Raw genomic sequence first — 27,776 nt, 5'->3', positions numbered from 1 at the left:
TCACAGAGAGGTTTCCATGCTGTAGCGGTCAGAATCTTCACGGAGATCATGCCCAGAGGACCGATTCCCAAACAGGCCAGCCCAGTTCTCCATGGCCACCTCCATTTTTTTATCTGACATCAGCATCGCCACAAACCAATCAGGTAATATAAGAAAAGTGCTGCAGGGTCAGACTGGTGGCCAACCTAGGCCAGCATCCTGTTTCACACAATGGCCCTGGAGGACCAACTAACAGGGCACAGAGGCCAAGACGTTGCCTCTTAGCCCTGGGTTTCATAGGTTAACTGCTTTTGAATATGGAGGTTCCCTTTGCTCACCATTGCTGGTAGTCGCTGATAAATGTGTTTATCCCCCTTTTAGAAGCCATTTGTGCTTGTGGCTATCCCTAAATCACTTGGCAGAAAATCCCACGGGTTAGGTATTGTGTAAAGTATTTCCTTATGTCTGTCCTGTACACATTGCCCTTCAACATCACTGAGTCCTCCCAAATTCTAGTGTTTTGGGAGAAGCAAATAAAGGTGCTCACTTCCCCCATTCCATGGCGTGAAGATCCATTATAAAGGATTGTATAGAAATTGTTTTATTTTCCGGCGTTTCTCGGTTCAGTTCTGCCTCTTATCCCACCATGCCGATCTCGCTCTTTTCCGCTGCTCCAGACAGACAAATGCTCTATCACAATCTACCCCGCAAGGCTGTTGTGTGGATGGCACCCCTCCCCTCCATCCAAGCTGCTTGCCCTGCCACGACCCTTGTGAAAGGGTCATTGGACCCCCAGTGGAGTCCTGACCCCCAGGCTGAGAACCACTGCCCTACAGAATTGTCCCATCAGCCTTGCTTCCTATCAGGAATGGCTTCTTCCTCCGTGGCCACCGTGGAACATGCCCTTCCAACCTGATTCCACGCCTCTGCTCAGTCCGTGGTCGGCCACAAATTGTCTGCCCAGCACTTTCAAAGGTGAAAAGTGCTCCCAAAGGACAACTTTATTGTGGGCATCCATGAAGAACTCTCTACGGAATTAAACGGGCATTGTGTTTGACCACTGGATGTCACAACTCCTCAACAGGCCATGCAGCTGAAAGGGCTGGGGGGACGGAGCGGAGCAGAGGGTGGGACTGCTTAGACAGCACCGGGGAGACCGAGCCGTTTCGAGAAAAAATGTTTGGGTGGTTTTGTGTTGTTGTTGTTGTTTTTAATCCCCTGCCCTCCGTATGTGGTGGCTAGCGCGCCCGGGGTGGGTTGTTTGTTTCTGGGAAACGCAGAATTAATTAAAACTGCTTTGCTTCATTTTCCACATCGTATGTTATGCAACGGAGGGTCAGGTGTTGCAAACGGACTGTCAGCATTTCCATCGGCCGCAGCTAGAATTGCCACCTGGCTCTTCTACACCTAGGGTCCTGTATGTCTGTCTCCCAAAATCCCGTGTGAGTTTTCCCCCTGTTCATTTCAGCAGCGTCCCAGAGTCTCAGTATCCCACTGGATGCGTGCAAGAACAGCTTGTGCATTTCCCCCCGTGTCTTCCTCTGGCTCTGCAGGAGTCATCGATTCTGACAGCTGCACTGGACTGTGGAAGCACCAGGCTCACCAAACAGGACCAACAATGCATTTCCTAATCCTTGTATATCCAGGTTGGGAAAATAGTCCTTGGAAGGGAGCAGAGGGTGAACTGTCAGCAATTTACACCTGCAAATGCCCCAGGATTCCACAGAGTTACACATTTGTGAGCCAGTGTGCAACTCTGCTCCTGCAGGACTTAAAAAGATAGAAAGGTTTACCTTTCAGGGGGTTCCAAGTGATTTGCTTGCAGGGTACTCAGACAGAATTGGAAATGCAGGCCGTTTTGTAACATACCCTCCAACCAATTCACCAACAGGGTTTCCAGCCTCCAGGGGGGCCTGGAGATCCCCCAGAATTACATCCAGACTAGAGATCGATTCCCCTGGAGCAAACAGGTGCTCTGGGGGCAGGCTACATGGCACACTATAGATTTTAGGTGAGATCCTGCTCCCAGCTCTCCCCGGCACAATCTCTACTACCTCCAAATCTTTCCCCAAACTGGATCTGGCAGCCCTGCTCACAAACAGAATAGGGGCCTTCCTGTTAACACCTTCATTATCGTGAATGTAGGATTCCTGCTCAAGACCCAGCCAACCCGTTCCTTAAACATCATTGACTTATTCTGCAGAGATTGTGTTAAAAGCCAATAATTTCTTAGGTCACAGGCTGCGGGGGGGGAAGCACCTCACTGACCTGCCAGGTTGTTATCAACATGTCAGACTGATCCTTAAGAACACCAACCTCCAGGTGGGGTCTGAAAGATTTTCAGGAATTGCAACCAATCTCCAGACAGCAGAGATCAGTTTCCACGGAGAAAACGGCTGCTTTGGAGGGGGCTCTCTACGGCCTTGTGAAGACCCCATCCTCCCCACGAGTTTCCCAATCTGACTCTGGCCACTGGACTCCCCTATCCCCCACTGGTGTCAGGGGGGACCAAAACGGGCCCACAATTTTGTCAGTGAAGAACTGGCTGCTGATGTAGGTGGACTTTTCTTCAAAAGCGGGCCCCCTTTAGAGGTGGTTCGTCAAAATCGAAGCATTAAACATTAATGCTTCTGGGACCTGCTGCACGGAAGGTCAATGCCGCCTCTCCAGAGAGGAGAAAGCAGGCAGCGGAAAGGTACATACCGTCATGTTACCTCTGTGCTATTAACCTTGCAATCCTCTCCCTGGCTCCGCGCTGCCGTTTTGCGGTTCCATTAGAACCTCCGCAGCCTCTCCCAGGTGGGTCGATGAAATGTTATTAGGGTTTATAAGCAGGCAGCCCCCTAAGTGAGAAGTGCAGGTTGGCTTTTGTTATTGTTTCAGCAGGGAGCGTAGAAAGGTGGGCAGGACTCGGAGTAAATTGCTGTTTACTCTCTCCGGGGCTGGGAGAGCAAAACACAACGACCCCACCGGCTGGGTTTCCATTGCAGGCTTCGCAAGGACCATGAGGACTCGAGAATGGTTTCTCCACCTGCTCCTGCTGCAGCAGACTGCTTCCAACGTCATCCACTGGACATACCGAGGTAACCGGGGAAGAGGGACGGATGGGGAAGGGGGACGGTGGCCTTCCCGATAACTTGGTCCCCAGCCATTTGCAGGAGGGGCGAGCCAGTTTGGTTGAAATGCTTGGAACCGAGCCGGTTTACAGCCTGATCCTGCTGTGGTTTGGGCCAGCCTGACCTCCTCAGGGCTAGGAAGCTGAGCAATGTCAACTGTGGTTAGTATTTGTGGGGGAGACCACCATGGAAGACCAGGGCAGGCGATGGTCAGCCACCTCTGGACATCACCACCACCGCCTGGTCTGGTGCATTCTTGCTCCGAAATGAATGCCATTTATTTCCAGTGGGATTTCTTCCCAAGTTTGTATGCTAAAGATTGCAGTTTGCCTATGCAACTGAGCAGCGCTCAATCCTTCAGCCCACTTCTTCTGAGGGTGGGGGAAGAGCGCATCTTGGCTTTGGACTGCCCTGTTTGTCTCAGGGAGCCCCTGAATCTGTTGCCAATGCTGTAAATGAGCAATGGGATGGGTGCATATAGAATGCACTCAATGGCCATGTGGGCTTCCAAGACCAGTGCAAAGAGTTTGCAGGAGGGAGAATAAAGAGAAGGTTTGTTATCAAACAGGGAGATCTCAAGAGCATCAAAAAGGAACGGGGAACGGGGAAGGATCATTGCAAATGCCTTGTTAGTGTGGTGCAGAGTATGACTGATGACCTACAGCTGTTTGTGCTTCCTTTAGAATAAGTGTGTTTGGAGGGGAAACCTACAGGTGGGGACAGGAGGGCGAAAATTGCTTCTTTGAGGGTCAGAGTCCATTATATTTTGCCTCATTTGAGATCCCTTCCAAAACCCAGGCCTTCCCAGGCTCCACCCCAGATCTCTGTTTCCCAATCCTGAATGTTGGCAACTGTAGAAATGTTTTTAAAGTGACTCCCCCCTCCCCCCAGAAGCTTTTGGGGAATAACTCTCTTCCTTTAAGGAGGTCGCTGAAGAAGGCTGAGCGTCTTTTAAAGAACTGCCCCTGAGTTTGGCTGTTCTTTCCCTCCGCAAGAGAGGCAGCGGCCAGATCCGATCGATTGCTCTCACTGTTAACGCTGAAGGGAACAGCCAAAGATGGGAGGAAAGATTTCTGTATTGATTGAAAACACAGCAGAGTGGTTTGAGAGACAGGCTTGAAATTGCTACCCGGCTATAAAAGCTAAATATATCCAGAAGATAAAGGCGGAAGGAGTCTTGGAAAAGGTTGCAGGAGGGCCATAATGACTTGGACGGCAAAGTACAAAAGATAAAAAGCCCCCCACCCACCCCAATCGCTTTCATCTTCAAGCCTTCTTTGTAGCCATTAGCCGTCCTTTGTAGCCATTAGCCACGAGGGCATGGAATGTGCAGGGATGTTCGTTTTGCAAAAGATGCATTGCAATATGGCAAAGCACGTATTTGGGTTTCACAGCATTCAAGGTAAGGAGGAGATTTCCTGCTGGATTAGACAAGGCTCCATTTATTCCAGCGCCTGGTTTCCAGTGGTAGCCAGTTAGATACCTGGGGGGAGCCCCACAAGCAAGCCTCCCCCCCAGTCAGGATTGATTGGCCCAAAGAGACCAATCCCCCATGAAATTGTCTAAAAGGAAAAATAATCTGCTGGTTCAAGTCCTGGCACAATTATTTATTTATTATATTTATTAATATTTAATAATTAATAAAAGAACTTCAAGGAGCCCGGCTGGGAAGGTCATCTTGCAGGAGAATGATCGAATGTACAAGATCTGCAGTATGCATGACCGAAATATGAATACTGTCCTGCAGGGGGCATCAGAGGAGATGTGTATTTAGCATAGTTAGATCAAGGATATTTCCGGATGTTTTTCAAATGCTCTCCAGTGTTCTGATGGGCACAGTGAGAGACTTCCTGCTGCTTTGAGCCCACTTCTTCCCTGACTGCCTTCAAGGCAACAGAACACTTAGACAGGTCTATCTCCTCTTTCTTTATGAAGTTAGTTTTTATCTTCTAAATAAAATTATTTTATTTTTTTAAAGCAGCCTGGTGCTCCTCTCCCTCTCATATTTAAACTCTGCCAACAGAGAGCAGCTGCCAACTCAGAGTAGACAATATAGGGCTAAGACTGACTCAGAGGAATCTAGCTTCACGATCTCTTTGTTTATGAGCCATAGAATGTTGACTGTCCAGCTTCTAGGAGGGAAGCTGAGCGAGGACATCAGATCTGTCCTTGGGATCTACTTTGTTTGGGCTACATTTCACCCTGCCTAACAAGCTGTTCTTGTCTGGAATGGCAGAAGGGGAACTGGACGAAGCCCACTGGGGAAACCACTTTGCTGACTGCCTGGGAAAACACCAATCTCCAATCAATATTCAGAAGATGCATGTCAAATACAACCCGGAACTGAAGCCACTGGAGTTTGTGGGTTATGGCGGGCCCCAGCAAGGAAGTTTTACCATCACCAACAATGGGCATTCAGGTAAATATGAGACTTTGCACACCATCTCCAAGTCTGCTTTAAATGTATAACAAACCAGAGCTTGCAGCAATCTGTAGGGCCCTACAAGTGTTGTTTATTGATCCTTAAGGCCTAAAGGCATTGTGGTCTTTTGCTAACCATGACTGGATCTACCCAGCGACTTCAGTAAATCCCTCCCAGTTCCCTTCTGTTCTACAGCCCTCCCTCATCCCAAAAGGCTATTGTACATTCTGGTCTTTTGAAGCTAAGCACGCTTTGGGGGAGTCAAAGAGAATTCCCTCTTTCCTTTTTAGGCATCAGAAAAACTGTCTGGACCTAACCCATTGATATTTGTGTTTAAACCATGGTTACAATTTTGGGGGAAATTCGTGGGTTTACAGCCTTCCTCTTCTTCTCCCCCAAGGAGAAACTGACCTTTCTCTTTTTTTGGCATTAACCAAGCTTTAAACCATTGTTTGGAACCAGGGTTAGAAGTCTGATACAGACCAAAGATAAAGGTGACCATGATCCTAACCCTGGTTCAGACTTTTGGGTGTGACATTTAGCATTACAGCTTCTCTGAAAACACCTGTTGGGATTGGAGGATGGCTTTTGTACGCTTGGCAGCTAAATACCCTTTGCAAACACTGTTGGGTTCATTTATTTTGGGTAACTGAATGCTGCTACTGATCGCGTTTATTTCAGCTTCCCGCTTTGTCATCTGTTTCTTTTTTATTATTATTCTATTCTGCTAATTTTGTGCTGATTTTCCCAAACCGGAGGCCGGCAAATCCAGTCAGCAGCATGTACACAATCGAGAACATTGGCGCTGTTTGCATTTCTGCACGGGACATTAAAAAATAATGACAAAGGGACGGATCCAGCGTTATATGCTGGTTAATTCTTCCAGTGAAGCATGGGGATGTTGCTAGAAAAGACATTCTAACGCTAAATAGTAACAAATGGGAGGAAGGTGCCAATATTTAGCTCAGTTATATTATATTGTTTACATCAGCATAAAGTGAATTTGAAATGTGGAAAGTACCCTTAAAAATAGTGTAGCATCAGAATGGGCAATTACAGTATGCTGTTTTTTTCTTTTTCTTTTTTGAGTAATTGGAAGAAAAAGTCAACGTTTGTTAGACTTTCTTATTTTCATTAAAATGCACATACACCAAATTTCTAGCCCTTATAAGCTATAAAGCCTTGTAAAATCTGCAAAACTTATAATTGTAGGAATTGAGACCTGGGTCTTTTAAGGGCAGTGAAGCCCTAAGAGAATTCTCTAAGGCTCTGGTTGCACACCTGGTGTTCTTTAAACAAAAGGAGTGGTGCAAGTATTAACTGTGCATGCGGAAGAAGAAGTGAATGTTGCAACCTGTATGAATTAGAGCTACAATGCTTGGCTAGTTTCAGAGGGCAGACTTTGGTCTGCAAGAGAATGGTGAGATTCAAGTCTAGTAACACCTTAGAAAACAGTTTCAGGGGATACATTTTAGAGACTCAAAGCACCTGATAGAGCTTATACCAGGATTTCTCAACTAGGATTTTGTGAAGACCTGCGCTTTCTTGGCAGCCCTGGAAGGGTTTCCTGGATGGGTGGGAGTTAATTAGATATTTATATTTATTTATTGGGTGATAGGACCATATATGGCCATGTTGACTGGCCCCCACCACCCAAATGGTGAATGATGGGCTGGAGGGGATGGCACAGCTATACTTCCCAAACATATTCTGCACAATCACACTACTTCTCGAAGTCTGAATAATGTTTCAGGGGTTTCTCAATGGTAAAAAGGTTGGGAAAGGCTGCTCAAGAGAGTACTGGGGCAGAATAAAACTAATTTGCTCATTTTGCATGATTTATTTGGGTTTTGGTTTATTTTTTTGTATCGCCCTTCCCTACGGCTCTGGGCGGTTTACATGGACCGTTGCACAAAATTACACAGAATTTTTATGACAATCTATAACGTTGCACAAATTCCATAGGACATCACAACAATACATCAGGTCACAATCACAACACAACATGAATAACAACACTGATACACCCCTGGGGAGATCAAATTGTTCAGTCATGAGGGGGTTTTGATTTGAGTTTTGATAGTTAATGAGTTCTAACGGAGGGCCTTCTGAAACTTTTCCTTCTGACCACATACTCTGGTTCATTCCCCACCTGACACTTGCGAGGTTTTCTAAACGGCTGCCCATACCCTTTGAAAGACTGTCTCCATGTGGGCTAGATATAGAATCACAGAATCATAGAGTTGGAAGGGGCCATACAGGCCATAGAATCATAGAGTTGGAAGGGGCCATACAGGCCATCTAGTCCAACCCCCTGCTCAACGCAGGATCAGCCCTAAGCATCCTAAAGCAGTATTTAGTACATATTTAATATGTATTATAAAAATTAAACAAATATTGCCTTTTGGCTTGTGAGGAACAGACCCAGGTGACAGATGCAGACATAGCCCAAAAGATGTAAGCAAGTCCCACATGAGCATTACAGCCCTGGGGTTGGGAAATACCAGGTGATTTTGCAGGTGGGGCCTGGGGTGGGCGGGATTTGGGAAGGGAAGAATCTGAGCAAGGGTTTTGTTTGTTTTATTTGCCGCACCTCCAGCAAATCAGCCATCGAGTCCACGCTCCGAAACAGCTATTTTCTCCAAGGGGAACTGTCTCGGTTGCTTGGAAATCAGCTGTAATGTCGGGGGGGTCTCCAGGTGCCCCCGGAGGTTGGCAGTCGAGTTCAAAGCTTGCCCCTCATGTTGCTGGCCATGTCTATTCCCGCAGTCCCTACAACATTTCAGGAGTTTGTGGCATGGCTTTGTCTAGGACATCACAAAACCTCACAGCAGGCTAAGCCCTGCGTGGTCCATGCACAACATGTGATTTTGGACCAGCAGAGAGATTTCAGATTCAGTTACCTTTATTGGCCTATGTAGAGAGAGGAGTGGTTTCAAAAATACCTAACCTGCAAAGGGCAGTTTGCTACAGGTGCTCCGGCTGAACAAGGGAGCAAGCCTCTCCAATTGTTTCCCTCAAAGGGTTAAAAGGACAGTGGGCAGATACAGGACAAGCAGCGGAGCCTGGAGCCAAGCTGTCTCGGAGGCAAAAGAATCTCTCATTGTATTGCGCATAAGAAGAATGGGCCAGCCCTCCTGCTTATTACACAGGGCTCCCCGTGCCCAGCCTCTCATTAAGAGATTTCTGCACAGAGTTGTTATTGGCTGTGCCCGCTCTTTGTAAATTTGTTGTTTTTTATTTGAGGGGGTGAGCTAATGTTTGTTTTTATTTTCCAGCACAGGTGGACACATGTTTGTATTTTTCATGTGCTCGCTGTTATTATTATAATAATCTACTAGACTTAAAACCAATTTTATTTGGGAGCCAGGCTGAGATCTTGGCAAGATGTTGGTCACCAGCCATAAGAGAGAGAAGTCCTTCAGCCCAGTTTCTCTCTCTCTGGATTGTGGGTAATAATGACACCTTTTCTCGTGCCAGAATCGCACACGCTAACACAACCGTCTCCTCTTGTAAGAAGGGGTGGGTGGGTGGGTGGGGTGCCAATCCATAGGGCCAACCCTTTGAAAATAACTGCATAGGCATCATACCAGCACGCTCACATAACTTCCAGTAAAAAAAAGGAAGTGGTACAGGGGAGCTCTAGGATTTAACAAAAGCTCTGTTGTTTTACCATAAAGTTTTCATGAAATGCTAGACTGATATTTATGTCCTGTAACGAAGAGAGTAAAAAACTCCAATTATGAAATAGCAGGTCATTTCATAATTATACAATTAAATAATTGTGCAGAATTTATAGCATCATGCAGACTGGGGCTTTTTGCTGGGGGTACTGGTCTTAGAGTTTCTTTCTGACATCACTTCCTGTTTTTGCTCTGTCCCGCAGTGCAGATAGACCTACCTCCAACCATGACCATCTCAAGAGGGCTTCCTGGGACCTTCACAGCTGTGCAGTTCCATTTTCACTGGGGAGGACTAGACCTCGAGGCCAGTGGCTCTGAGCACACAATTGATGGGATGCGATACATTGCTGAAGTACGAAGCCATTTGGAAAGATGAGCCTTACAAATTAAAAAAAAAAATGTTTGTTTTCGCATACTGAAAGCTGACACAGCCTAATAGCAAGCTTCAAACCAAAATATCCTTTATTCAAATCTTGCCCACTAGTTGGCCTTAGGCAGTCTCTCCGCTTCAATCCCCTTGAAAATACCGGGAGCTGATCTACCTTAACTTATTGCAGGGATTACAACCAGGTGATGTATGCAAAATGTTCTGGACACTTGAAAGTGCGACGCAAATACTTATTATTATTATTAGCGGAAGCCGAATGGGGAATTCCTTTGCTAAACAGTTGCTGAACTCCTTTTATAGCAATTCTTCAGGGCTACCTGGAATCCCCTGCCTCATCCCAGACTAACCTGGGCCCCCACACTTCTGCTATTTATTTTGAAAACCCTCAAAACTTGGAATTCCCATGGCAGAATTGCTAGCCTCTTGCCTAGTTCAGTTCCACGTAGGCAGAGGACACAATTCTAACATAAATTCTGTTTCTACGAGAGCAGCTGTCAGAAGACGACCTTCCTGGGCTGTGCCTGCGTCCTCCGGTGGGAGAGGGGGCAACGATGAATTTGGATCCCAATTCAAGCCCACTGTTTAACATTTCTGGTCTGCATCCTTCACAGCTGCACATCGTCCACTACAATTCAGAGAAGTATCCGAGTTTTGAAGAAGCGAAAGATAAAGCCGATGGATTGGCCGTCCTGGCTTTTCTGTACGAGGTAGGGGGAGGAAGGGGGAGGGAGCACAGCTACAGGCCGACAGCGGCCTTACAAAGCCTGGTTCTATTTCTTCCCCCCTTTGGATCTCGTCACTTCAGTCACACCTGCCTGCAGTCTGCTTTCCTCCCACCACTTTTGCCTGCTTTCTGACCAGACTTTAGTCCTTGGACTCCTTTCCCCTTGCTGCCCCTTATGCCAGACCCTGCCTGCCACTGAATCGTGCCACCCTTCTTCTTCCCTCCAGTCCTTCCTTAACGTTTTCCTTAATCCCTCATCCTTTACCAAAAGTAAGCTTCAGTGTCTGGAACTGAATAGCAACCATATTCTTGGGAGACCTCCGTGAGGTACAAGGCCAGGGAATCCACCTTCCAAAGCGGCCCTTCTCTCCAGGGGAACAGATCTCTGTGGTCTAGAGATGAGCTGGAATTCCGGGGGATCCCCAGGCCCCACCTGGAGGTTGGCATCCCTGGTTTAGACCCCCAACTCCATTTTGTGGATGTGTCCAACAATGCTTCTTCAGCCCCCCCTGAGGGGAGAAAGAAGCCTTTGAGGAAAGGAGGTCCCTCACAAACAAGCTGCAACACACCTGAGGGGGCCCTGATGGAGAATTTTTGGAGGGAAACAAGAATGGAGGCGAACGCTAGAGGGCACCAAATGAAAGGGAAAGGGGTCAGCAGCCCTTCAACATCTGTCACTTCACTTCCCACGTTGGCAGAATATCCAGTGCTCCCTCGGAGGTCGTGGCGAGGGGGAAGAGGGGAGGAATGGGCATGATGTTGCCCCACCGGGCTTTCCTGGCTGAAATTGTGCCTTCTCTTTTTGCAGGGTGGGAATTTAGAGAATACCTACTACAGCGAATTCATTGCCAGCTTGGCCCGGATCAAGTACGCAGGTATGTGTGTGGAGCCACCCTGGCACATCTTGGCGCCAGATCCTTGGCTTTTGGTGCATAATAATTGTGACGCTGCTCAGCACCAACGCAATGAAATGCTGAAATAATAAAATACAGAATGGAGGCATAGCAGAAAATGGGCTCCCGGCAAAGTTTCCGCACTGAAAAATTATTAGGCTTGTCCACTTTCAGGTGGGGACTGGATCTCGTGGGATTACAGCTGATCTCCAGGTGACAGAGATCAGTTAACCTGGAGTGATTATGACACGTATTACATTACGGGTTTCATAATTTATATATAGCATCATTAAAAAATGCAAATCCATAAAGCAACGAAGTCAAGTGTTAATTTTAAGGGTGTTCACTGTAAGAATGATGGAAAAGCCAGTCAAAAATCCCTTTCAGTCTACCTTCTACAAAGATTGAACTCCCAGTCATAAATTCAGTTATTTCCCTATACTGACAGAAACCTCTGGAGCCCTTTTGCCAAGCCTGAAGATTTATGTGTATTTTAATGCTCACAATGCTGTCTCAGAAACTGAAGAAAACCCATTATTTTAAATTCACAATCTCTTATGCACTTAGAACGAACATTTATCTTATTTGAATAATCGCTTCCTTAAGTTAACTTCATCTTCCAAGCAGGCTGCTGTGATTGGTCAGTGAAAGGGTTTTTAATGATCATTTAGGAATAAAGGCCTAGAGGTGAGAGTGCTTTTGAAAAATCCACCTGCAGGAAGCAGCAGAGGAGCAAAGTTTGCTTGGAGTTTGGAGCACAACCTGCAGAGCTCTGGCTGCCATTTTCTTTAATCACACAGACCTCTAAACCTAAAATTATTTCTATTCTTTTTAGGGCAGTCCACTGAGGTCAACACCCTCAACATCCTGTCCCTGTTGCCTGAAAACCGTGCAAATTACTACCGATATCCGGGCTCCCTCACCACTCCGCCCTGTTCAGAGACTGTGCTCTGGACCATATATGACTCACCGATCAAGCTGTCCTATGCCCAGGTCAGTAGGTTTTCCTTCGTTTCTGTTCCTCAGGGTCTGGCTCTCTGCCCTCTTGGCAGCTACCACTCAGCACCTCTTCCACCCAAGAAACAGCAGGAAGAGGACAGATAAGCCCCATGATTGGCTCTCATTGGAAGAGTGTTCTCTCCCTATTGGCAGCACACCCCCAAGGAGGACCAATCAGGTAGGCAGTATATCACCTGCATGCAATTTGAACTAATTTGCACTAATTGGCTCTAATTGGCAGAGTGCTCTCTCCCTATTAGCAGGGAGCACCAATCAGGTAGGGAGGAAGTTGTCTGCACACAATTTGAATTGATTGGCCCTCATTAGCAGAGTACTTTCTCCTTATTGGTGGAACACTCCCAGAGAGGGTCAGTTAGGTAGAAAAGAAGAGTTCTGATACGCTGCTTTTATCTACCAGAAGGAGTCTCAAAACAGCTTACATTTGCTTTCCTTTTCCTCTCTCCCAACAGACACCCTGTGAGGTGGGTGAGGCTGAGAGAGCCCTGAGATTGCTGTTCGGTCAGAGCAGCTTTATCAGTGCTGTGGCGAGCTCAAGGTCACCCAGCTGGCTGCATGTGGGGGAGGAGCAGGGAATCAAACCCAGCTGGCCAGATGGAAGTCTGCATTCCTAACTACACCAAGCTGTGTAGTGAGTTGTTTGGAAGCAACTTCCACTTTACAATGTTTAGCGATGTCGTCTGTTTGCAGATTGGGATGCTGGAAAATGCCTTGCTTGACTGGAAGAACAACACATTGAGGAATGACTACCGGCGTGCCCAGCCCCTCAATGGCCGGGTGGTTGAATCGTCCTTCCACGTCAAGGTTGCCGAAGGTATGAAGCTTAAACCAGTAGGAAGTTGGGTTAGGATTGTCCCTTTGGGTTCAAACAGAACACATTGGATTCCTCTGGTCCAACAAGACTTTTGCTATGTTCTTAAGCAAGTTTCCATCTGAGGGGGCTGCCGGTTCTTTCTGAGGTTAGGGATGTCAGTCCCTAGGTGGGGTCTGAGGATCCTCTGGAATTATAGCTCCTCTCCAGGCAACAGCGATCAATGCCCCTGGAGAAAAGGGCTACTTATCGCATTATCCTCCACTGAGCTCCCTGCGTGAAAGTGCCATGATATCATCCAGGATCAGGAATCCTGAAACTAACTCCAGTGGTCCTTGTGTTGCCATAGGGTTTTGCAATTCGGATACCTTCACTTTGAAACTGGATGAAATACGGACCCAGCTTCAGGAGATGAAGAAGCACCTTATGGAAGCCCTAGGGAAGCCAGGTAAGAAGGCAGAACTTGTGGTCCTTTTTCTTTCCAAGAAAACTCAGCCATGGAAGCCAGAAACACAGAATGCCAGAACAGGTTGTTGGTCCCTTAGCTTAGTGATGCCGTCTCTCCAGGGGCTTGGGCTGAGGAGGGGCTTTCACAGTGCCTGCTACTTGAGATATTGCTAACTGGTGATGTTCAAGGACCGACTGAAGCCAAGGCTTTCTGTATACGAAGCTTGTTTTCTGTCAGTGTCCAAGCAATTATCCTTCTTTAGTCAGCTCGGGAGCTAGGCGGTTGGATAAACGAAGCCAAGGCAGCCAAGTCTGCTTGAATTGTGGCTTCATAGAAGAGGATGGAGAAGTATTTCCCGATAGAGATTAATCTCCAGCATGGTTTTCTCTCGAGCAGCACTTTCCAACGTTTTGTCCAGACCCAAAAGTGGGTCACTAAGTCTGTGAAAGTGGGCCCCAACCAAGGTTTTGCAGTTTTATTGATCTGTGTGTCCTGTTTTTCTCCCCCAAAGTGGCTTCTTCAGATAGCAAGTAAATATGGACTTTGGGGCCACATTGGTATCAGAAAGGCAGGGAATGACCGTTCTAGAGCCACATGGTCTTTGGGCTATGAGTCGGGACCCTCGCGTAGATTGTGTGTCCCTATAGACACACCTTTTTTTGTTGTCTTGTTTTGGCAATTTTGTCAACTCGGGCAGTAGCTCTCCTGGGTTTCAGACAAAGGCATTTACTGTCACCTATCTGATCCTTTAAGATAGAGATGCTGGGGATTGGTCTGGGACCTTCTAGATTCCAAGCAGATAGTTTACTCTTGGCCCCAGCTGAATATTGGTCTGAATGACCAAAAAAGATTGATGGATTGATATTGGCCCTGGCACCATACTCCCTCCCTCACAGAAACGATAACTTTGTGTGAAAAATCTTTGTTAGAGATTAGATTAGATCACTGACCAGCATCCAAGTATGACTTTGTTAGAGATCCCTCCACAGAATGACAGTTTCCCCCCCACTGTAAGTCAAGACAGTCAAACAAATGTGACAAATGCTGGAATGAGAGTTTTTATTCTGCTGTCTGGGAACTAGCTTGTAACGGGAGAGCTTCTGATTGGTAATTGCAAGTATCAGGTCAAGTTCCTCCCTTACAGAAGAGCTTCTGGTTGGTCCTTCCAGGTGGCCAATCGAGCCCATTCCAGGCCTTTTACTTCCCCCATGAGAACGTCGGCAGCTATGTTGAAGTCCGGCCCCTGCTGGAGATGGATTTCAGTGAATTCACGCTTTGCTTCTGGTCCCAAAACCATAACCAAGGGACCCAGACCGTCTTCCACTATTCCACGCTGGAGAGGGACAAGGAACTGGTGGCCACAGTCGGCTCAGCCGTGGGCGTGTGGATCGGTGGCCAGTTTTTGCAATTCCACCTGCACAGAGAGACTGTCGACTGGGTCCACCACTGCATTACGTGGAACTCCCACACTGGGGTCGTAAATCTGTGGGTCAACGGAGCAGAGGGCACGGGCAAGAATATCGAAAAGGGGTACATGATCCGAAAGGGCGGGACAGTCAAACTTGGGAAGGAGATGAACATGGAACTGGATGTTTTCTCCAACGGGTTTTCCGGTTGGCTGAGCCACCTGAACCTCTGGAACCGTGTCCTTGGCAACTCCGATGTCCAGAAGCTCACCATGTGCAAGAATGAAGCGGAGAAAGGGAACGTAATCGCCTGGGGGGAGACGCCCATGACTTTCTACGGCGGAGTGGTTTTGGACACGGACAGCCATTGCAAATGATGCTAATTATTTTTTTTTAAATAGCCTCAAGAAATGGGTGCTGGGGAATGCACCGACCCTGACCTAAGTAGTATTAAGTTCCCCCCCCTCCCCCCGCACGCTGTTCCAAGGACAGATCCCCTTTCCTTCTGATTTTTTGTATTTTGCTGGTCGAATGACTTTTGTGTCAGAGCTTTTATGACAGGGAAATCTCGCTGGGGGGGTGACAGTGTCTTGTAACTTTCCCGTATCTACTGGCATGTGATAGAATTAGATACCTAGACAAGGGTGGGCGGGCCAGGCTGGGCCGGGTGGGACTGTTAATCCAAGAGAAGATGACTATGTGGCTGTGTTTTGAAGAACACATAAAAGATTTAATGACAGGGACGTCTCCCCTTGTGGCACAGTGTCTCCCTTTCTTTCTTTTCTTTTCCGCAAAGGAGCATGGAGAAGAGGTAAGAGCTAGATTTGCTAGTCTGTATAGGGCGGCTTTCTACCTCAAGCCCTGCTTGGAAATCTCTGCTCATCGCTTGGCATAGCCGTAGGGTCCCCATGCAACCCCACCTCTTCCCTGCTTTTGCAGCCCTGGTCTGCATGGCCTAAAACCAGATCCGCTCTACTGAAGAACCTCAGGAAAGGAGCTGGCATGCGTGTGCAACCTTGCACAGTGCAATATGTGAGCTAAGCCTCCTGTGCATGCACACACGCACTGCGTGCCCCGTGCTCACATGTGGCTGCTTTTAGAAGGCTAGCCTGCCAGCCCAAGTCTCTCAAAGGCTGCCAAGGGAGGCCCTGCTCTTTCAAGCTGCTATTGGTCAATTCTGCAGGGTGTGTCAAAGGTTGAGATCCGGTTTCTTAAAGCAGGAGAGAGCATGTCTCTCTCTGAAGCAGAAATACTTGCAGAGCCACAGGGCTGCTTTTAGATCAACCCTAGCTGGGAAATGCGGAGGAGAAACATGCGCCATACGTGGGAAGCTAGCACTCAGTATCTTGTCCTGGGAAACAATCATGCTTTTTTGGGGTGGGGGGGTTGCTTCTTCTTCCACTGTGACTTGCAGAGACAGTACGGCCGTGTTAGTACAATAATAAAATCTGCACCAATTAAAGCTCGCTCGTCTCCACTCCCTTTTCATGGGGCTACCAATTTGGTCACTGGGCTTTAATTGAAAAGTGGCAGGATGCATAAAGAGTGTCTTGTAGCCTGGGAAACCCCCTGGACTGACCTTGGGCTGGTCAGTGTCTGCCTGTCTCTCTCTTTCTCATCCTAGCCTACCTCACAGGGTTGGTGTAAGAATAAAATGGAGAAGGGGAAAAGAATGATGGGATTTTAAGTTGTACATCACAGTTGGATTTTTGCAGATGACTCTGCCTCTGGACTCTCTTAGCTCCATCTCTGTGCCTCATTAACAGCTTTGGAAAGGAACCTCTCTAACTCTAGACTCTCCCCAAATCTTCTCTGGATCCTGTTCCCAAACCTCACCCAGTAACCAGGTCTTCTCTGACTGCTGAAGGCTGAACCCCAGACACAATTGCTTAGAACAGGGGTAGTCAAACTGCGGCCCTCCAGATGTCCATGGACTACAATTCCCAGAAGCCCCTGCCAGCGAATGCCAGGGCTTCAGGACTGCTGGTCCCAGGGAGAAGAGAAACAAATCCATAGCCATTCAAAGGGCGCTGTTCCATTCTGCCTTGTTCTTCTTGCTGTCAGGCACAGAAACATCAGTGAAATCCTTCAGTTCCCCTTTGTCCGCCTCCAGCACAATGCCGTTCCTCTTGGCCATGCTCTGGTTGATTTCCATGAAGGTCTTGTTCTTGGTTTCGGGGACAATGAAGAAGATGTAAATGACCGTGACCAGGCAAATGCCACTGAAGACCAAGAAGCAGTAGGGCCCCAGTCCTCTCTAGAAATGGAATAAAGAAACCAGAGTCAGAAACGGCCAGTCAAAGGGAATGCGGCTCATTCTATCCTTCTCTGCTCCCTGTGAAACCACCACAGGCAGTCTGAGATGTTTTGGGATTGAGCTGAAGTCAGGCCCCCAAATTGAGAAAGTCTCCAGGACTGTAGTTTTTCTGGAGAAGGATCACATGTTGTTGTCATTGGAGAAGAACTTCCTTGAACACCGTGAGACCAGGGGCTGCGCATAGTTAGAGTGCCCAGCAAGGAGAGGGAGGCCTAGATTCAAATTGCCCATCAGCTTGTTAAGATGGCGAGGGATGGGAAATAATGACTGTCGTATATTTGCAGTCATTTCTGATGCCGTTTTTGGAGGAAACCCAGAAGGGATGTCACACCAAGCAGATTCCACCAAGAGTTGTGTGACATCACTTCAGGGTCTGTTCCCAAAGGGACATCGAGCTGTCCAGAGGGTGGATACCCCACTCCGTGACCCTGCTCTCAAATCTCCTACTGGTTGAGCTAAGTAAGCAGAGAGAGAAGTCACAGATCCATAAATTTCTCACCTCCATGTAAATGAAGACCAGCCCAACGGTGAAATTGGAGAGCCAGTGAACGGACCCTCCCACCATGAACGCAGCAGGGCGGGAGGACTGCAGAAACATCTCCATGATCATAACACTTGGAATTGGGCCTAGGAGGAGAGGAAAAAGGAAGAACCAGGAGTCCAGTTATTCACAGCACGAAGATCAGGCAATCCAAATTTGGCCTCGAAGTAACATTAGCCTTGGCCGGGGCTTTTTCAGCTTCGGTCCCGGCCTGGTGGAACACTTTGCCCAACAAGGTCAGGGACCTCTGGGATTTTAAACGGTTCCAGAAGGCCTGTAAGACAGCTGTTCCACCAGACTGTGATTGAAGCCCCAGGAAATTAACGCCCACAAAATGCTGCCTCCCTACCTGGTATAGAGCAGGGGTAGCCAACCTGTGGTCCTCCAGATGTCCATGGACTACAATTCCCATGAGACCAAGTGGAGGTGTGTCTACTTACTGGCTCCAATGGCGTGGCCAATGACGTAGGCGATGACGCAGACGATGCTGACGTTGGGCATCCATTCGATGGCCTGTTGGGAGATTTGACCGCTCTTTAGATTTATGTCTCAAAGGTGAGGATCTGGCAGGGAAGACCAAGGAGGTGTTGACCCCTACACACATGCACCTGAGGCTGTTCTGCACCTACTGTACTTTTGCAGCTGGGTTTTCTTATGCAGAACAGGAAACTCTATAAAGTACATTGAAAGTGGATTATCTAATGTGTGCAGAATGGACCCCGATCTGCATGTCAGAGTAAGCAAGGAGGGAACACTTCTGTTACACATACCTGCAGATTGAGAGCCACCGTTAAGACAGCACAGGCTACACAGCAGATCCCAAAACCGGCCAGTAGCAGGATCCTCCTCCCCAGAGCTTCCACAACGAAAACCTAGAAGACACAGGAAAGGGCAGAATCCTTTTTAGCTGATAGGCAGTCATTTGCCTCCCCTCCTGTCCAGGAAAGCAACCCCAATCCCTCCAATGTGTGGTAGGTCAAGTGGGTTCCAGTTTGCAGGCATACGTAACTGGTATTTGGGTCTTGTATTACCTGCAAGGGCAAGACAGAGGATGGGACAATTGGCACCTTGAGAACCGGAGTGTCTCAGGATGGGAGGGGGAGAGTTCAGGAGAACTCCCTCAAGGATATACTCTAATTGGTTCACTGTCATCACCTGACTCAGTGAGGGCAAAAACTAAAATAGCTTAAGAATCAGAAAGAGACAGGCTAGCTTGGATCTGCAGAGGCCTACACGGCTGCAACTAAGTGGAAAGGACGCTTGAACTGTGGCCTGCAATGCAAACAAGTAAGACTCTGCCATCTAAGACTATTTTCAAAGTAGATTCAGGTGGATCACCATGTTGTGAGTGTAGAGTGGAGCTCAGGTACATCGCCCTGGAGTCCTTGGAGAAACGGCAAAACGAAAATGGGATAGAAATAGAGAGAGAAGAGAGAGACAGATTAGTCAAATGGTGGCCTTACTGCTACTATAGTCATGACGACATTGACGGCGCCTGTTCCTGCAGTGACGAACTGCACCTGGTCTTCCTTCACTCCAGCATTCGTGTAGATACTGTTGGCATAGTAGTACACCTGCGGGCCAAAACCATCCTTCAGCTCTATCCCATATAAAGACCATAACAGCAGCCTTGCTGAGGGCGGAGGACAGTGCTGTCTTCTGGCAACTCCATAGGGCAGGGGTGGCCAATCTGCGGCTCTCCCGATGTCCCTGAAGTACAATGGAGTCAACTTATGGCGACCCCATAGGGCAGGGGCTCATGGGAATTGTAGTCCATGGACATCTGGAGAGCCACAGTTTGGCCACCCTTGCCATAGGGTTTTCAAAGCAAGGGATGAACAGAAGCCCAGTTCCCCCTGGAGAAATTATTTACCGCGTTAACGCCGGAGAGCTGCTGGCCCATCATCATCACAATGATAGAGATGAGCTGCCACCGAAGCCCTCGGAAGGTGAAAAGGGCACAGACAGACATCTTCCCTTCAGCCTTCTCCGCCTGGTCTTCCTCCCTTATCTCGTCCATCTCGTCCTCCACGTCCTCCCAGCCTCTCAGCCTCCTCAGAGCTAGACGGAGAGGGAAGAGAAGGGAAATGGCAGGAGCAGCCCTTGGAGAGCTGCCAGAAGCAAGCAAGGATGGACTGAGATATTCCAAGCAAGGTCCTGCTGTTGACAGTTCTAGCCCTAAGTGGGTGTTCTCATCCCCCTGATGGAGCCTTGCACAGCAAAACACGCAGGGACTCTGGAAAGCAGATCAATCATCTACCACCTGGCTTCCCCTCCCCCCTTTCTGTCCTGCTGACACACTGCTGGGTGCAGCCCAGTTTGTCTTTATCCCAAGATACTGCACTGGCATGCTGCAGTGGCTATGAGCCTAGGGTTATTTCCCTATGCCTTACCAGCACCTATCTCCAGCCAGTGGCTGATTGCAACAGAGATCCGTTCCCCTGGAGAAAATGGCCACTTTAGAAGGCGGACTCTACGGCGTTATGCTCCACTAAAGTCCCTCCCCTCCCCAAACTCCACCATCCTCAGGCTCCACCCCCCGCCCCCCAAATCTCCAGATATTTCTCCCTCTGGAACTGGCAACCGTATTTATCCCCTGGGGTAGATGCAGACTTCCGCAGACCCAAGAGGGCTTCCACAAAACCGTCAAGGTACACCCCAACGTCAAGATGGGAGCCCTGATCCACTGGGGGTCCTTTGAGTGCGGCTGGGCCATGGCCACTGCGCCTTCTGCTGGAAGTGCAACTGCAGTTCAGCATCCGCCTCTCTCTTTTCCTTCCCTTCCTCCCTCCATCTGCAAACACCATCCAGCAAGCGCAATACCTTCTCTGGTTTTCTCTTCGTTGCCCTTCTGGATCAGCAGATACCTGGGACTCTCGGGGAAGAAGGGCAGGCACAGAAGCTGCAGGGCTGCAGGGACCCCAGTCAAGCCCAGCAGAACAGGCCAGCCTGCAATGAGAGAGAGAACAGCGGTGCAACGTCTGCAACAATTCCTATTCTGCATCTCCTTGTGTCGCAGCTGCCGACCTGGCTTTCCTAATTTACCTTCCGGGGTTCCCAAGATCATCTGCATCCCCAAAATCTGAGCCGCCAGGATCCCGATGGTGATGAAGAGCTGTGGCACGATCCCCACGGCCCCACGGAGGTTTTTGGGGGACATCTCTCCAAGATACATGGGGACAACGTTGGAGGACAGGCCTGGGGAGAGAGAAGAGCAGAGGAAAGTCTAAAGGAGGTGATACGGGAAGGCCTAGACAACAGTGTAGAGAAAGGTGGACTGCCCTCCGTCAGTCAACCCCTGGTAGGGGTGCTGACAACCTGGAGAGGAGTTATAATTCCAGGGGGTCCCCAGGTCCCGCCTCTTCCCTTCAGTGCAGCTGACTCACCTGCGCATATCCCGATGATGATGCGGCAAACTATGATCACCTCAAAGGTCTTGGCCACTTTGGAGATGCCCATGAGGATGGCGGGGATGATGGAGAAGATGTTGTTTATCAGTAACGTGCCCTTCCTGGGAAGGATGCAGGAGGAATATTGCATGCACACAGCCTAGAAACGGCCTTCAATCACCGCAGATTGGAAGAACATGACCAATGGCCAGAAGGTGAAACTAGGAGGTCCAAACCAGTGGGAATAAAGGAACCCAGAGGGTCAAAGGTGGACCCCCAAAGTGTCTAAATCTGGCCTGAAATTGAAGACTTCCAATTTAATTAACCAAGGTTACAGAATGTTTGTTGACCAAAAATAGCCCAAAACACGTATTCTCTGTCTGCAGGGGGAAACGGGCATAGGCTAATTTTGACTTGGGATGTTTTGTAGGATCCTGTGGGCTACCCTCTTGCCATATTGAGCAGAGTTAGATTCTTACCTGCCACAGGTGTTCACCATGGGGCCCACCATCAGGGACCCAAAGAAGCCTCCGAGAGGGAAAAAAGACACCGTGAGCGACCACAGGGCCGTCATCATCTCCTTGCTCATGTATTCCCCCTTCCGTTCGAAGTAGTAGGTCTCATTGTAGAAATCTTGCATGAACTGAAAGGTGAGCACAAGGGACCCGTTACACTCACACACCCCTCTTCCCCATAGTGAGACAAGGGGACCGAGAGCCAGCGTTGTGTGGTATTTAAGAGTGGCAGCCTCTATTCTGGAGAACTGGGTTTGATTCCCCACTCTTCTTCTACCTAGCTGGGGGATTTCGTTCAGTTGCAGTTCTCCCAGAGCTCTCTCAGCCCCACCTACCTCACAGGGTGTCTGTTGTGGGGAGAGGAAGGGAGTGAGAGCGTTTGTAAGCCAACTCTTCAGGTTGTGGAAAGCAGGTTTAAGAAACCCAACTCTTTTTGTTTTTTCTTTGGCTGAGCCACACTCTGTCTAGAACAGCAATGTCTGTTCTGGCTAAAAATGACTCTGGAATCAGAGGCAGAGAAGCATCTTTTCCAGTGCCAGTCTGTGGCCCTGGCAAAGGCAGTAAGAGGTGCAGGAAGGCTTGGAGTGGCCACATCCAGCTCTTAACCTACCAGATACGGAGAGTTGATCACGGAGACATTGTACCCGTACTGGAATGATGACCCAAAGGCGGCAATGAAGGTCACAAGGCCAAGCACGACGGTCATTCTCTGCAGCCAAGTAAAAGAAGGAGGAACGGTGAACATGAGAACATCAGAAGAGCCCTGCTGGATCAGGCCTGTGATCCGTCTAGTCCAGTTTCCCGTCTCACCCAGTGGCCAGGCAGTTACTCTGGAGGTCCAGCAACAGGGCAGAGAGGCCAAGGCTTTCCCTTAACATTGCCTCCTGGCTCTGAGATTCACAGGTTGACTGCCTCTGAACATGGGGGTTCCCTTTAATCAGCATGGCTAGAAGCCACTGATACAAGTGCTGATCCAGTAAAGGACTAAAGACAGCAGCTGACCTGCTGATCTCGATATGAAAACATAGCAGCTCTTATAATAACTAACAGGACGAGGGAGAACCCAACAGGGACACACCTGCTCAAATGTCACTCCTTCTGTTCCGAAATCCCAGTTTACTTTTAAGAGCTCATTCACACGTGCGCATGCTGAATACTTTGGTGTATGTCCCTGGGCTCAAATGGGAGAATCTGGCACATGCACACAAAAGCTGATACCCAGAATTAACCGTGGTTGGTTTTCCCTGGACTCAGACTTCACTCCGACAGCCCTTTCTGACTCCCACTGAGCTGATGCCAGGCCAGTGGTGCCATCAAGGGGGGGGGGGGGGCTCCTTTCACTAGCTTGTGAACTCCTCCAGGACTTGTTTGGACCCGGCCAGGGGGTTACATTTTCCATTGAGGAGCCTGACTTTCCTCCAGCAGGGACAGCCGTGGTATCTGTCCTGCTTCCTCCTCCCTCACCCCTTCTGGCCTCTTCCAGTACATCCCCCGCCCCCAGCAGCTCCGAGACAGATTTATAGCTCTGCCCTTGGCCCTGTTCACTGGGAGAGTTTGCATAACTGGCACATGATTTTCCTCAGACGTCTCAAAGGTGTACATGCAGAAGAGGGGGGGGGGTGTTGCAAAGACTCTGCCACAGAATAGGTGCTTGATGGGTGCTCAAGGGAGCTGAGGCAGCTGAGAGGACCATTTGGGAGGTCCCCCGTTGGTTGAAGCCACCCCCCTGCTGCAAAGTGCTTCATGGGATGTCTCTTGTTGCAGCCCTCACAACAGCCCTGTCAGGTAGGCCACTGTGGCTCTTCCCATGTTTCTCAGACTGAAAGAGGACGGCTTCCTTGAGGACGCCGAGTGAGTTTGCAACAGAAGCAAAGTTTGAGGCAATTTCCGATTTTCGTTCAGCATGTGAAGTCCGTGTGGCTCGTGGCTCGCTAGCTGCAGGATCTAAGACTTCATTATCCTCATGCTCTGCCATTTCTGTCTCATATCCTGCCACTTTCCTCTCCCAAAATCAAAACTGCACGGAAGCAAACTGCTGCTGCTTTGGAAAAGCTGGATCTAAACTGCTAAGGGAGGGGAAAGAGAAAGAGTATTGGGAACTCACCCCCTTCCTTTCCGTGCTGGATCCTTGACTTTTCTGATCTTCCTCGGTTGTCATTTTGGGGGGCAACGTTCTGTTCTCAGAACTCAGTGCCGGACTCCTCCATTCGTAGTATCAGCCAGAAGCCAACGTAAATATAGATATACCTTGAGTGCGGCAGGGAACTCCCAGCAATGCACTTTATAGCCCAATAATGTCGGAAGCTTGCCCTCTGAACTTTCCCGAATCCTGCATGCCTCTCTCGTGCCTCCCTGGTGAAATCCAAAGAGCAGTCTGTGCACGCGTGCCGTCCTCAGCCCAAGGAGGGCAAGAAGCCAAGGCCAGCTGCCAGATGCACCCAGAAGGTCCTGTGGGTGAGCCAGTCCAAAAGGTGCTCAGGGAGCCAGGAAAAGACCTTCCTCTGCTAGTCTGAGTCAGCCGTTCCGGGCTAGGAGGACCGGGGGTCCCACTCTGCACTCCACAGATTCTACACACCGCTGTGCCGACAGCTGGCTTTTCAAGAGTTATTTAGCTGCCACTGAGAGTCTGTAAAGCGCGTCTCTTCTTGCAACATGCTGGGTGGGTTGAGCAAGAACGAAATAAATTAATTCCAGCCGCACTTTAGAATAAGGCTCTCTATTCTTGGCTGTTTTGGGCTGCAGACCATAATCCAGCTTGCACACTCCAGTTGTCGTCTCTGGTTTGGGAGAATGCTGCAGAAGACTTTAGACGTTTTGTAAGGAGGCATGCCAGGACAAATATATATATATGAGGAATATTCATTTGTAGCAGATAGGCTGGAACTCTCAGATTGAGTATCAGAGTTGCTCTTTACGAAAGCACAAACCTGTAGATCTCATGGAGGGTGTTAGCCATTATGGCCAAATGTAACTTCATGTTCAGAGACGGTATCTAAATCTAAATGCCAGTTGCCAGGAGCAAACATAGAGGGACACTCTGGCACCTGTGCCATTGCTGGGGTTCTTTTGGATCACCTGGTTGGCCACAGCGTGTAACAGGACGCTGGACTTCTGGGATATTTGGTCTCATTCAGATCTCACATTTGACTTGCAGATCCCACGAGAACACAAAATCTATGTCAAGCGTTCAAGCAACGCAGGAATTTGCTTGGTAGTTACCCACTCTTCTTCTTCAGTAATCTCAGGGCTCTCTCAGCCTCACCCACCTCACAGGGTGTCTGTTGTGGGGAGAGGAAAGGGGAGACGAATGTAAGCCACTTTGAGACTCCTTCAGGGAGAGAAAAGCAGCGTATAAGAACCAGCTTTTCTTCTTCTGGGGCTGAGAGAGCTCTGAGAGAACTGTGACTGGCCTAAGGTCAACCAGCTAGCTGCATGTGAGCGAGGAGTGTGGAATCAAACCCGGCTCTCTAGATTAGAGGCTGCTACTCTTAGCCACAACCTGCCGCTGGGTCTCCTATTAAGAAGCACAGCCTTCATATATTGACTCACTGCCGATGGTAATGCCTGACTTAGCCCGGCCCTACGGACGCTAATTACTTCAGCTTATATCTGTGTGTTTTTCTAATAGATCTGCTTATCTCCGTTCAGCCTCCCGTTGGCTTTACCTTTGGCTTATCTCACAGCCCTTGGGAGTGTCCCAGCTCTCATGAGGAGTGAAGCCATTACCCTTTGGAGTGGAGCTGGCTTCGAACAGCCCTCTCTTTGCTACACCCCCTTGCTTTGGTTGTGCCAGATGGATTTCTGCCACAGAGGGTTGCCAACTGTGGGGGTTTGGGAGTGGCACCTGGGAGGAAGAAGTACAACAACAGAGAAACTGCCCTAGAGTCTATCCTCCAAGCTGCCATTTTCTCCTGGGGAGCTGATCTATGCAGGCTCACAACCCACTGTCATTCCAAGAAATCTCAAGGCCCTAGCTGGAGGTTGGCAAGCCTTAATACTCCTGAAGGGGTGAGCTTGGACTTAACACTGGAATAACTATTGTCAGGCCTCAAGGTGTCACCAGACTCCTGTTTTTTTTCATGTTCATTTATTTATTAAATTTATACGCAGCCTTTCAGGGTGGCCCACAAACGATTTATAATTCACATTGGTTAACACAATTTAAAAACCAATAATTTCCCTTTAAAACCATCCAAAGTTCACTGCTGTCTCTCTGTCACAGAGGAATGGGAATAAAGTGCAGTCACAGAGCGAATCTTCAGTTGTTTCCAGGTTTGTGGAAAAAACAAAACGTCCCATTCCCACATTCTGAAACCATCTCTGCAGGATGCGTCTATCTCGACCTAAGGAGGCATCATGATTTTCTTGGGACTCCTCTGACCTTGCGATTTCTTTAAATATATAGCTATAACCAGGGCTGTTGATGCAGGCCATCAGGAGATCTGTGAGATCAAAAGTTCTTGCAGTGCAAACAAAATGTTGGCTGAGAAGGCAAAGAATTTTGACGGCCCGCCCGTTCACAACAGGGCTCCGTTGGCGGCCTGGGAGTTCAGCAAATAAAGGGGGGGGGGTTTAAGCAGATGCTGGGGAGGGAGAAAGGATGATGCTTCCTGCCTCAGTACCGCGTATCATTCCCCCGCTGGGTCGCTGAACATGTGACTCAATTGGGTCTGGGGGTTATGTAAGGCCCAGTTTATTTCCTACCTGTTGCTACTGGAGCAAAATTACTTCCGGTTCCTCCTGCCTCATTTCATGACCCCGAAACCTGCCTTCTCCTAAGGTTACAGTTTCGCCCTCTCTGCAACGCCAGAGGTTGTGAAGCAATTAGAAATGAATTGCCGGCTGTAAATTAGAGTTAATGGAGGCACCGGATGCTTTCTGAGGAAGAACCGACCGAGTTAACAATCCTCTATCTAGAGACCAAAGGGTGCTAATTCTGTTGCCAGCACAGGCTGGACGGCAGCCATTTTGTTCCCTTCCTGGGGCCAGATGTTGCCACAGGGTTCTGTCCAGATGTGCTCTGCCCTCCAGTCAGCCCCCTGCTGGCACCGGAGAAATCCTTGCAAAGGGTCACTTTTGGCACCCTTTGCTCCCCAATCCCCCAGGGGGTTGCAACAGGCCGTAGGGCCCCTCTCGCCCCCCCACCTCTTGACAAAGCAGGATATAGATTTTAAAAGGACCCAAGGCCAGAAGAGTCCCCTCCCTCTGCCACTCACCGCTTCCCTGGGCAGGGAGGTCAGCGTGTTCTCAGAGCCCTTCTCCATTGCCACGGCCGAGGGACAGACATTCGCGGTCCACTTTTCATGGTACAAGAGACAAATGTTGCAATGCAAAAGAGAGGGGAAAGGGGGGCTGGCTTCTGCACTTTGTCTCAGCACCGGAGGCCGGACGGTGCCCTCTTGGACTCTGGAGACAGCAGATGGCCACTTCCCCCCCTGGGCGAAATCTCCCCTGCCGCCTTCTCCGCCGATCTGGAACAGGCCTGGAGGAGTCAGAGCTGACATCCTCTGAGAACGTTGTGGGCAGACGAGAGGAAGGACCCAGCCTGAATGCACCCCGCTTGGCAAAGGGACGTTGGACCCCGCTCAGGGGCTGAGCCTGCTTGGCTTGCCCACGCAAGCGTTCACTTGAATTGCTGGAGAGCACCTGGAATTAGAACACCACTGGAGGAGACTTTATATTATATAACTCAAGGGTAGTCAAATTGTGGCCCTCCGGATGTCCATGGACTACAATACCCATGAGCCCTTGCCAGCGAATGCTGGCAGGGGCTCATGGGTATTGTAGTCCATGGACATCTGGAGGGCCACAGTTTGACTGACCCCTGTTATAGCTGATCAGTTTGCTACTTGCGAGGACAGATTCTCTAGCATTATACCCTGCTGTGGTATTTGTAGTCTCTGGCTCCCTCTGCAGGCAATCTGCATCAATAACTGCTTCAGGATTTCCCTGCAAGATCTGGAGGCTGAATTTTTGTGGGGCCCCATCGCAAAAACGTTCCCTTCTTACCATGCCAGGATAGGATGCAGCCGTATTAGTCCTGGTTCAGAGCCAGGGCCCCTGACAGTTGCCATTTGACTGGCTTCCTTAACACTTTCCATGCCCAGCTGTGGCTGGCTTCATCAGC

General features: G+C 49.0%; 2 protein-coding genes across 5 annotated transcripts; one reads left to right on the top strand and one right to left on the bottom strand.

Annotated features, from left to right (window-relative positions):
- Positions 1-30: 30 nt before the first annotated feature.
- On the top strand, positions 31-16,349 carry CA6 (carbonic anhydrase 6). Of its 3 annotated transcripts, none has more exons than XM_077311199.1 (10): positions 31-143; positions 2,970-3,062; positions 5,332-5,514; positions 9,404-9,552; positions 10,200-10,295; positions 11,121-11,187; positions 12,041-12,198; positions 12,913-13,036; positions 13,383-13,481; positions 14,651-16,349. In XM_077311199.1, exons 1-10 carry the CDS (start codon positions 92-94, stop codon positions 15,262-15,264), a joined length of 1,635 nt encoding a protein of 544 aa, XP_077167314.1. In that variant the 5' UTR covers positions 31-91; the 3' UTR covers positions 15,265-16,349. The 3 variants fall into 3 exon arrangements, with proteins under 3 accessions (XP_077167314.1, XP_077167313.1, XP_077167315.1); XM_077311198.1 differs by lacking the exon at positions 31-143 and adding an exon at positions 2,589-2,778; XM_077311200.1 differs by lacking the exon at positions 31-143 and adding an exon at positions 2,620-2,674.
- LOC143824204 (solute carrier family 2, facilitated glucose transporter member 5-like) lies at positions 14,517-27,302 on the bottom strand. Of its 2 annotated transcripts, none has more exons than XM_077311196.1 (12): positions 26,866-27,302; positions 22,260-22,358; positions 21,614-21,777; positions 21,132-21,256; positions 20,791-20,943; positions 20,569-20,694; positions 19,619-19,806; positions 19,209-19,319; positions 18,516-18,617; positions 18,186-18,258; positions 17,704-17,831; positions 14,517-17,144 (listed from the first exon to the last, which is right to left on the bottom strand). In XM_077311196.1, the coding sequence occupies exons 1-12, from the start codon at positions 27,151-27,153 to the stop codon at positions 16,908-16,910; spliced, it is 1,794 nt and encodes a 597-aa protein (XP_077167311.1). In that variant the 5' UTR covers positions 27,154-27,302; the 3' UTR covers positions 14,517-16,907. The 2 variants fall into 2 exon arrangements, with proteins under 2 accessions (XP_077167311.1, XP_077167312.1); XM_077311197.1 differs by lacking the exon at positions 26,866-27,302 and adding an exon at positions 23,754-24,249.
- Positions 27,303-27,776: the final 474 nt, after the last annotated feature.

Source organism: Paroedura picta, chromosome 15, assembly GCF_049243985.1.
Source record: "Paroedura picta isolate Pp20150507F chromosome 15, Ppicta_v3.0, whole genome shotgun sequence".
Lineage (NCBI taxonomy): Eukaryota > Metazoa > Chordata > Lepidosauria > Squamata > Gekkonidae > Paroedura > Paroedura picta.
The sequence above is the reverse complement of the archived record's forward strand: the minus strand, read 5'-3'. Positions and strand labels throughout refer to the sequence as shown.

What these genes read in the sequence shown, in the direction of transcription:
- CA6 (XM_077311198.1), top strand. Translation starts at nt 2,604, where the DNA reads ATGCTTCTGGGACCTGCTGCACGGAAGGTCAATGCCGCCTCTCCAGAG. An exon ending in ACCTCCGCAGCCTCTCCCAG is followed by an intron (nt 2,779 to 2,969) that starts GTGGGTCGATGA and finishes TTTCCATTGCAG; the next exon opens with GCTTCGCAAGGACCATGAGG. An exon ending in CCACGTCAAGGTTGCCGAAG is followed by an intron (nt 13,037 to 13,382) that starts GTATGAAGCTTA and finishes GTGTTGCCATAG; the next exon opens with GGTTTTGCAATTCGGATACC.
- LOC143824204 (XM_077311196.1), bottom strand. Translation starts at nt 27,153, where the DNA reads ATGTCAGCTCTGACTCCTCCAGGCCTGTTCCAGATCGGCGGAGAAGGC. An exon ending in ATGGTGAACACCTGTGGCAG is followed by an intron (nt 21,257 to 21,613) that starts GTAAGAATCTAA and finishes CATCCTTCCCAG; the next exon opens with GAAGGGCACGTTACTGATAA. An exon ending in CATCATCGGGATATGCGCAG is followed by an intron (nt 20,944 to 21,131) that starts GTGAGTCAGCTG and finishes CTCTCTCCCCAG; the next exon opens with GCCTGTCCTCCAACGTTGTC.